The 9,399-nt window shown below is 44.0% G+C and overlaps 2 protein-coding genes across 5 annotated transcripts; both read right to left on the reverse strand.

Moving 5' to 3' along the window:
- Positions 1 to 117: 117 nt before the first annotated feature.
- On the reverse strand, positions 118 to 3,092 carry LOC100823543 (tRNA dimethylallyltransferase 2). Of its 3 annotated transcripts, none has more exons than XM_024457718.1 (10): positions 2,761 to 3,092; positions 2,562 to 2,641; positions 2,340 to 2,408; positions 2,176 to 2,257; positions 1,974 to 2,071; positions 1,776 to 1,850; positions 1,143 to 1,511; positions 959 to 1,046; positions 679 to 870; positions 118 to 546 (listed from the first exon to the last, which is right to left on the reverse strand). In XM_024457718.1, the coding sequence occupies exons 1-10, from the start codon at positions 3,035 to 3,037 to the stop codon at positions 539 to 541; spliced, it is 1,338 nt and encodes a 445-aa protein (XP_024313486.1). In that variant the 5' UTR covers positions 3,038 to 3,092; the 3' UTR covers positions 118 to 538. The 3 variants fall into 3 exon arrangements, with proteins under 3 accessions (XP_024313486.1, XP_024313485.1, XP_010228981.1); XM_024457717.1 differs by having other exon boundaries at positions 156 to 546; positions 707 to 870; positions 2,761 to 3,091; XM_010230679.3 differs by having other exon boundaries at positions 156 to 546; positions 707 to 870; positions 971 to 1,046; positions 2,761 to 3,090.
- A 1,704-nt stretch (positions 3,093 to 4,796) lies between these two features.
- Positions 4,797 to 8,456, reverse strand: LOC100823849 (neurofilament heavy polypeptide). Of its 2 annotated transcripts, none has more exons than XM_010231913.3 (8): positions 7,438 to 8,456; positions 7,295 to 7,346; positions 7,125 to 7,202; positions 6,921 to 7,040; positions 5,915 to 6,013; positions 5,642 to 5,796; positions 5,355 to 5,420; positions 4,797 to 5,207 (listed from the first exon to the last, which is right to left on the reverse strand). In XM_010231913.3, the coding sequence occupies exons 1-8, from the start codon at positions 8,316 to 8,318 to the stop codon at positions 5,153 to 5,155; spliced, it is 1,506 nt and encodes a 501-aa protein (XP_010230215.1). In that variant the 5' UTR covers positions 8,319 to 8,456; the 3' UTR covers positions 4,797 to 5,152. The 2 variants fall into 2 exon arrangements, with proteins under 2 accessions (XP_010230215.1, XP_014756704.1); XM_014901218.2 differs by having other exon boundaries at positions 4,797 to 5,194; positions 7,438 to 8,454.
- Between the last annotated feature and the right edge of the window lie 943 nt (positions 8,457 to 9,399).

Here is a 9,399-nt window from a genome sequence, read left to right on the forward strand (position 1 = left end):
CCTCGTGTCAAGTTAATGAACCACCTTTGCAATTTCTCTTTCGAAAGATATATCACGACGGATTTAATAAAACTAATTTATAGTTGTAGATATTGGTAGATTTTTCTACTCCCTCCGTCCGGAATTCTTATCATTCTTATACAAATCCAAGTCAGTTGTTTCCGGACGAATTATTTCCGGACGAAAGGAGTATATACTTAGTCAACATAAGACAAAGCTAAAGTATCTTATATTTAGGAACGGAGGGAGGGAGTAGCATACAAAAAACATTTTTTCGAAACATACGCAAAAACACCTTTTGCAGCTCAATCCCTCCCTATGCCAGAAAACCAACCTAAATAAATTTGAAAACAAACAATGGCTTGCAAGTTCCAATTTTGTGCAGGAAGGTCGCATTTCCTTCATCTATGCCAAAATTACACCGAATGCTTATGCAATTATGATCTTTGTCTTCTGCTTCAAGCGCTGCATTCTTTTCCGATGGCCTCGGCCTTGCTTGTGCTGCTCCCACTCGTGTGCCCCTCGAAGGACCCGGTTGTCACAGGCCTGCAACTCATGATTAAGGAAAGACCGAGGTTTGTCAGATTGATGCTTCCGTCGAAGAAAATGTTAGAAAAAAACAGAGAGAGAGAGAGAAGCAGACAGAAGATACTTCAAGTGATGAGTTCGAAACTGTACTCTCATAATAAGCAATGACCACAATCACCTCGCAGACATACTGAGTCCACAACTCTCTTGAAGCCGCCCTAGTTCCTCCAATATTGCTGGAAGAATCTTCGCTCGCCAAAGTTGTATCGCCAGACAGGAATCTTTTGACAATATCCTCACAAGGCTTTACAACCTTGTTGTGCCATGAATCACCAGTGGTGCCTAGTAAAAAACACATTGTGGATGAAGTGAAAGTGAACACATCAAATTTCTGCAACAGGTCAATTCAACAATATGAGCTAATACTTACAGACGGGCTTACATTGGAATGCTTCTGTTGCATCAATGTGATGCAAATTCCACCCAAAGTCTTTATTCAGCCGGTGCAGCCTTCGTCTCTACAACAAAGATTTACAGTCTGCAACTGATTACTCTTGAAGATTATCTCATGAACAAAGGAAATAATATAAATACGTAGGAAACTTGGTGTTTACTTGGCGTCGAACAAGTCTACGTGTGTTTGCTTTTAGCTGACAGACTGCTTCATCCAACAAGCTCTCCAGCTTATCATCACCGACATCTAGTTTAGTTATAGATGAACAACCAAGTTTTATCTTATCAGTTACTATTTTTGTTAAATACAATCTGAAGAACTCGTCAAATTCACGAACTCCAATAGCCTGCCGCAACCCTTGGGTATAAATAGCATCTGGATCATATATATTGCACACTTCGTCTAGCAGGCCAGCATTAACCATGCAATCGACCCTTTCATTAACATAATTATCCAGAACATGGAGATCAGCATCCACCCACAAGAAACAACACTCATACTTGGAGTTACTAGGTCGGCCCCACTTCTCCTGGCAACAAATAATCTTAGTTAGGATATAGTTAAACAAGAGATCTAACCATATATAGGACAAAATGTGTTGTAGCAGCAATTAGCGTTCACATTCATGGCATGATTGCATGAACTCTGCATTGAACATGTGTACACCTGACAGTGTGACAGGATGGATATTATCCTTACTCATTTGAAAAGAACTTCACAAAATATATAAAAACGCTGGCAAGTGGAAAGACAACAGTAAGCAACGCTTATCAGAAGACGTAAAAATCTTTACCTCTGCAGTCTCTCCTTGGAAAAGATCACTTGGTAGAGCACCTGTGGTTGCATGTAGCTCAAGGTAACGCTTTATCTGTACAATACAGAAAATTGCATGGAATAAAATAATAGAATCATGGCAATATCATATGGAGAGTGAGCACTTCTTACAGAACAAGACGAGCTTATTAGCCACAGAAATGGACAACACACTTACTTTTCGATGGTTGTTTGGGTGGATCCTTTGGGCCGCAATAGGATCAATGTCCTTCAAGCGTTCGTAGCACCCATTGCCCTGGTTATCATCAGCGAGCCCTGATTGCCACAAGGCCCGCAATTAAGAAATAAAAATAACAATTAAGTATGAATATTGAAGAAGCAAGCCAAGAATATGAAACAAGTGTAATAGCATCATTCACCTATATCATCTAGGTGGTCACTCGAAGTGCAACCCTTCGTCTCTTCTGCCATATCATCAAAGAGGAATGGGCTAACAAGAGCCTAAGATGTCGCAAGAGCGAAGAAAAAGTAATCAGATTGATTGCTTAAGACATGGAAAAATAACATGCCTTAGACCATGAACCTGTATGTAGAAGTTTGTACCGCCAACAATGACAGGGAGGCCACCGCGACCCAATATGTCATCTATAATCTGTGGCCATATAGAAGCATGTGAGCAGTGAGTTATTATCTTACAGTTACAGGCCCCCCTAACCAAGCAATCAATGAACATGGTATAATGGTGTCCTAGAACACTGAAGACAAAACAGACTCGCAGTTGCAGCACCCAGTTCACAGGCTTTACCGGCACAGCGTGATCACGAAAATCACGGCAAGTGAACTCCACGGAGGGGTCGATGATGCTAAGGAGATGGTGAGGAACACCTGCAGACACGCCAAACGTAGAACCACTGAGCTCAAGTTCAACCGAACTGACAGAGGAGGAAGAAAAAGAGAAGGAGAAATTAAGATGGGATTTGGCAAGGGTGTTGGAGAGGAGAGACCATTCTGCTCGTGGAGGGGGACCTTGTTGGTGAGTACGTCGAGGCCGCGGTAAACCTGCATGGAGTCGGCGCTGACCACCTCGACGCCGGGGAAGTGGGCGGCGAGGTCGACGGCCAGCCGAGACTTGCCGGCGCCCGTCGCGCCCATGACCACCACCACCGCGCTCCTTCGTGCCCTCTCGGTCGGCGGCGGCGAGGAGCAGGAGGGATCCTCGCCGGCGTCGGGGCTAGGGTTTGGCGCCGGCGGCGGGGAGGCGGGCGCGGCGAGGTGGGACATCACGAAGCAGAGAGAGTTTAGTTTAGCTGTTGTTGGCTCCAGTTGACGGTCTCTCTCTATTGAATGGAATTTTATAAATTTTTCAGATTAAAACTTTAGGCGATCTGAAAATTTACGAAAACTATATTTTTATACAATACACGTCACTTATTTTGGGACGTAGAGAGTACCATAAGTACCTAACATGAAGTTCCACGCTAACCATAGGCTTGCAAGTTGCAACACAAGCATTGAAGTATATTTGATACGGATGAATTTGCTTGCAAAATATATCATGGGATTAATTTGATTTGTGCTTTGCCAATTGTTTGATATGGATGAATTTGCATGGTTTGATATCCTGGAATCTATTTTATTCAGTCAATGAATCTGAAAATCAAGCTCTGAACAACAGATGGAAGATGGAACCGTGCAAACCGGTACTTTTTAAGATTATTTTTTTCTACCATGGATTCAGTAGGTTTCCAAACAGAATTGCTAACTTTATTTCATCCACATTGCAAGTGAAAATTAAAGGAGCCATGGCTCGGGAACAGAATATTATCAGGCCCAAATCTACTGTCCAGTTTGATATCGTACTGTATTTACTTTCAAAAACTTCACCAATTTCATCCACATTGCAAGTGAAAATTAAAGGAGCCATGGCTCGGGAACAGAAAATTATCAGGCCCAAATCTACTGTCCAGTTTGATATCGTACTGTATTTACTTTCAAAAACTTCACCAATTTCAGGTAGGTGGCATGTTCCACAACCAATCAATTTGATTTCCAGGGCACACATAACTGTGTAACCTCTGCAAATTGCTAACAGCAGCATGCTTCAGTTAATCGATGAATCACTGTATCTTCGTTCGCACTGGCAATCTGGCAAAAGTTGTCTCCAAGAGATCGATCTATTTCAGCTTCAGACATCAACTAGAATGCAGAATGGTGTAGGAATAAGAGCATCCAAAGATAGCTAGCTGTTAACCATGATGCTGACCTACATATTCATCTTGCAGTCTAAACTTTGAGCTCGGATTTCAAGTGCATGTTCATCTTCCAGTTTATTCACTGTAAGCTACTGAAATTGACTGTAACTCGGAAGTCGGAACTTTTTTTCAGTTCGGAGTACGTGCCTGAATTTTTTCAGTTCAGAGTGTATGTCTAAATTGATAGGTTGTTGGTGTTGCCAATCATTTGTCTTGACCTAATTGCGTGTTAATCTTCCAGTCACTTTCAGCTACTGAAATTTCCTATTACTCAGAACAGTATTCAGTTGAGAAGGTACGCCTGGATTTTCCAATTCTAAGTGTTTATCTGAATAGGATGCTGAAACTACTAGGAGATGTAGGCAAATCTGCGTCCAGGGATGGATTGAAACTAAACATCTAAGTGGAGACTAGATTCCTATATAATTTCCAAGTAGGCTTGCAAAACATGAAATAAGCATCTTCTCAAGAAAACAGAAATGCAAAATCTGACATGCAGCTGAAAAGGACCCCAACTATTTCAGGATATATCATGCAGATATGCTAGTAGTAACTTTGTGGAGGAAAAGACAAGAAGGGGGTCCAGTGATAGCTACAATTCATCTCAGTAAAGTCACATCTTGTAAAACTAATCTCGAGGAACAAGATTATCTCAATAAGATAGCTGTTAACAACTTCATCTCACCACTAATTGTTGTCGTCTGTAGCCACATTTTAACCAATTTTTTTTATCTCCAGATCACGCTTCAACTTTTCTAGCACAATAGACATTCTGACAGTAGATTCAGTAACAGCTAATCACCAGAAGGTACTTTTTTTCAGAATCCAGATGTATATATCAACATAACGACATTTCGAGTTTTTCAAGAATCAACTTGGGAATACAATTTCCCTTCCGTGGTTTCTTGTACAACAGTTCTTTCAACCCCGGAGTGGTGCGCATCTGAAGCACAGAGCTACTGGTATTGCATAACGCATGTACAAAACAGAAGTTGGAGTGATATCCAAGCTACAAAATGAAATCTGATGGTGCTGTGGTTCTTTGCACTTGGTGAACAGGAAGAAGCTAGGTACTCTAATAGATTGGAAGCATTATCATGTGTGTCGAGCAGTTCTTGGTGGATGCTGTTGACTTTCACATTGCTCATGAGGAGACACCCTTCAGCTTTCCAGTGACCATGCATCGCTGTCGACAGTAACTGTCAGCCATCATTGACATAACCAAGCATGGTGAGCATGCTTTGTATAGAGAACATGCATTCCTATCAATCTTATAATGTTTGTAAATTGACTGTTTTAGCCACAAAGCACAATGTTTGCTTACTCAGTCTTAACCGTAAACTCACCATGATAGCTTTTCAGGCCGCAGATGAAAGTTTGGCTCCTTAGGAATTGTTGTGGTTTTTGATGACCTTATCAAACAAAAATGGGACGGAATGAAATGTTAGTTACTTTGTAACAGGCAATTCTGAACTACCGAAAACTGAACAGATAATATCGAATTATTACTGCAGCGATTGAACAGAAACTCAGATACATTTGTCTTAGTTATAGGAAAAACTTGTCAGAGTTTCACTAACAAGAACAGATGTACTCATGTACATTAGAGATCAGGAGCAGACAAGATATTCACCTTTTGGGGATAAATGGCCGATCAAAATAAGGCATTGGCTGCGCTTTAGGAACAAGCTCTTTCCTCCACTGCCTTATCACTTCTTCCTCCTCCAACTTTTGTTGATGTTCCCTCTCCAATCTTAGTTGCTCACCAAACTTGATCCTCTCTGATACCTAAATTTTCAAACATCCATATATGTAGTTAATAGAATGTAGAAGATATCACACCAGCTCCATTTAGATATGACTGCGTACAATGTGCAATGTATAACGAATATGTACAGAGACTTACGTATTGATCAAATTCAGCACGCTCAAGTGCTCGTACATCACTATGGAGAACAAGGTCAACTGGTTCAGTCCTTTCTTTGACCGGTGGCTTTATCAAGCACTAGTGAAAGATACAAAGTTAAAACAATGTAACTTATTCACTCAAAATCAATTTACCATCATAGTGATTCCATTGAAAACGAGGTATGAAAAATATGCAAATATATTCAGTCAAATTTCAGACACTGTTAAAATAGAGACACAAAATTAAAACAGTGTCACTTGTTCACTGATAATCAATCTATCACCATAATGATTCCAAACAAAACCAGGTACTCCCTCCGTCCACCAAAAGATGTCTCAAGTTTGTAAAAATTTGGATGTATCTAGACATGACTTAGTGTACAGATGCATTAAAATTTAGTCAAAGTTGAGACATCCTTTGTTGGACGGAGGAAGTATAAGAAATATGCAAATAAATATTTAGTCGAATTTCAAACACTGTTAAATTTGTTAATGAGTTCCAAGAACTACCCAGTGGGCATGAGAAGAATCAGAGCATCTGGCACAAACAGCAATGTCCCACTCAGAACAAACAATATGCTAGTAAGTATCCTTCACAGAGATTGCGAAGAAAATCGGGATAAATTCTTCAAGCATCTTATACTCTCATAAAGACTCAATTGGCATCGGCGGTCTGTCACCTTCAAATTATGTCACTTGTTGATTTTACAATAATGACAATAATAATTTGTATGATAATGAATATGAATTATATAATCTAAGATAACAGGTGGTGGTACAAAATTGTACTTAAACATGTAATGTACTATTATGTAAATTTTGCTGCTCCAGTTAACTCCAAGAACTACCATGTCGCGATAAGAGTCAGAAGATGCACAAACAACAATCCAGAATCTGAACAAAGATATCTTTCTTGAAAGGTATAGTATACGTGGTATCTGACACAAATTTTGAACAATATGCTAATGCAGGGCATGTGTTCAAGAAAAACAGGCTAGACAAACCTCAGGCTCATCCGTTGTCCAGGGAAGTCCTTGAGCAATATGTATGCGCTTCTTTTCATCCTCAATAAGCATTTCCTGTACTTTTTGAATAAAGTGCTGTTCTTTGGCCCTTCCTCTTTGCTGTTACAAAATGATTCACACATCAGTACATCTTTCAACTACTACCGACTTGCCCACTAACAAGCAGAAGATTTTGTTGTTTACCTCTGTTCTCAGCTTGAAAGGATGCTGGCTAGTAACCTTGAGCTTTCTATTCCAGCTGCTCCGTAACGATTCAGATGACTGCCAATAACATAGAAGACAGCATTCATTTCAGAGAGTTTAAAAAACATTATTGACTCTACAGCAGAGAATAGAAGTTAATGTATCCTCACGTTCCGCCGGCTCTTATGCCCTCCGGCCGACGTCCTACTGTCCCAGCTCGATCTAAAAAGGAGCAACGAACTTCCATCAATTCAATTTGTCGGCAACAATAAATACAAGTCCTTCTCCCGACTGTTTGTCTGAACGAACTAACCTGTTGCTGTTGCCATCGAGTGAAGTACAACGCCTGCTCGGCTCTGTGTCGGGGAAATCAGACGAAACCCCAAAGTCGCTCTCGTCCCTCCAAGGCTGCAGCCCAGGCAGCGCCCAGGATTCCTCACCGGCCCGATCAGCGTCAGAGGTAGCGCCGGAGATGGAGAGCAGGCTCTCGAAGGCATGGACCAGGTGCTTGACGCGGCCAGCCCCAGAATCCGGCACGGTATTCAATGCCTTTGCCATCACTCTGCTCCTAATCGCCCTCACCTTGCTACTACCCTCCAATTCCGCCACATCCGCTTCTTCTTCCTCCTCCTCCTTCTCCTGAAAGGCCCCACTGTTTGCTTCCTCCTGGGCCACCTTTTCCTCCTCCTTCTCCTCATCCTCCTTTTGCGATTGCTCCTCCGTGGAGGCGGATGCCGCGTGCTCCTTGCGGAAGAACTCCTCATGCGACGCGCGCAGAGCCTCGCGTGCGGCCTCGCGGCACTTGTCGAAGTCGAACTCGCCCCCACCGCTCACGCCGTTGTGCCTCCGCCGCGCGCCCTTCTTCGCCACGAGGAACCGCCGCTGCGGGACCGGCGGCGGCGGCGCGGGCGCGGGCGTGCAGCGCTTCTTCCGTGCGGAGGTCCTGACCGGAGTCTTCGACTTCGAGGCCGGCGGGGGAGGGGATGCGAGGATGTTCGGGTCGGAGTTCTCACAGGCCTGTGGGGCGCGCGCGCGCAAGGCGGACTTGGACGGGGTCTTCGCCGCCGCGGCCGTGGTCGAGGGTCTGGCCGGGGTCTTCGGCGCCGCCGGGGCCGGGAGCTTGGCCGGAGTCTTCGCCGTCGCCCCGGGGACCGGTTGCTTGGTCGGAGTCTTCGCCGCCGCCCCCGTCGCCATGGCTAGGGTTTGAATTTTTTGCGTATGAGTTGGGGTGTTTTGCTTGGAATTGGAATGGGGGTCGAGGTCTCGGGGATGGGAGATCGGAGAGGCGAGGGGAGAAGGAAAAGGAGAACGTTGGGGTCGAGGAGCCTAACGGCTAGTTTCTTCCACCACGCCCCGCTCCAGGGCACGAGTTTTTTTCGTATTTGATCCGGGCCGGGCCTGGGGCCTCTCTCCCTTCTGCGGGCCTGCGGCGATCAAAACGCATGGCCCGCTTGTCAGTGACGGCGTAAAGTACCTGTGTAATGTAAACGTGGGGAGGCGGAGATGGCTTGAGTGGATTCCGATGGCCAAAATGGGCCTTTGTCGTGTCGATTTGTCACGATTAAAAGTCGAACGCGGGTATGCTAAAAAAAAAAAGTCGAACGCGGGCAACAATCCAACAGTGTAGCGTGTTTTTTTTATTTTAAAAAAGAGGAACTCAACGTGTGGTAACATCTCCCGACCTTGCGGCACATTTCAGCTCTCTATTGGCCAGTTCTTTTCGGTCTTTCCTTGAAAAGAAGGGCTTCTTTCTCTGAGTTTTCCCAGAAGACGATCCTTTCAACTCAGTTTAGCCGTGACATTTTCAGAAGCTCAAGGACGACAGCTTTTTGAACAATCCCCTCTCCCCCGAACTTCCTGAGAAGGCTGGCTCTGGGGAAGCTCCCCTCCCCCGAGCTTCCGGAGAAGACGATCCTTTCAAGTTAGTTTAGCTGTGACATTTTTACGAAGACGGACCTGAGAAAAACTGGATTTGATGGAAAGAGAGTCGACGTCAAGACCCGGTGAGCCTGCACACTCTCTTTGTGGTTTGCCTTTGGGAAGAGGCAGGTGAGCACGAGCTACACAAAAGAACCGAACGATTGAGACATATCACACACGTTGGCTGAGAGACCAAGTTTGCGGCTTGGATGCAACCTCTGATACGGCCCAAAACACCACCAACCCTCAGCCTGCATCTCATGTGTGAACCAAGTGTTGCATAAGTAATCAAACGCATCCTATCCCTATGGTTTATACTTCCTCCGATCCAAATTATTTGTCGCAGTTTTGTCTA

Source organism: Brachypodium distachyon, chromosome 1 (genome assembly GCF_000005505.3).
Source record: "Brachypodium distachyon strain Bd21 chromosome 1, Brachypodium_distachyon_v3.0, whole genome shotgun sequence".
Taxonomy (NCBI): Eukaryota; Viridiplantae; Streptophyta; class Magnoliopsida; order Poales; family Poaceae; genus Brachypodium; species Brachypodium distachyon.

Excerpts from the sequence above, each read along its gene's own strand:
- LOC100823849 (XM_010231913.3), bottom strand. The coding sequence starts at position 8,318 with ATGGCGACGGGGGCGGCGGCGAAGACTCCGACCAAGCAACCGGTCCCC. Across the intron at positions 7,347-7,437 it reads CTCGATGGCAACAGCAACAG|ATCGAGCTGGGACAGTAGGA; the intron begins GTTAGTTCGTTC and ends GCTCCTTTTTAG. Across the intron at positions 7,041-7,124 it reads CTTTCAAGCTGAGAACAGAG|CAAAGAGGAAGGGCCAAAGA; the intron begins GTAAACAACAAA and ends ATTTTGTAACAG.
- LOC100823543 (XM_024457717.1), bottom strand. The coding sequence starts at position 3,037 with ATGTCCCACCTCGCCGCGCCCGCCTCCCCGCCGCCGGCGCCAAACCCT. Across the intron at positions 2,258-2,339 it reads GTACAAACTTCTACATACAG|GCTCTTGTTAGCCCATTCCT; the intron begins GTTCATGGTCTA and ends GCGACATCTTAG. Across the intron at positions 871-958 it reads ATTCCAATGTAAGCCCGTCT|GCACCACTGGTGATTCATGG; the intron begins GTAAGTATTAGC and ends GTTTTTTACTAG.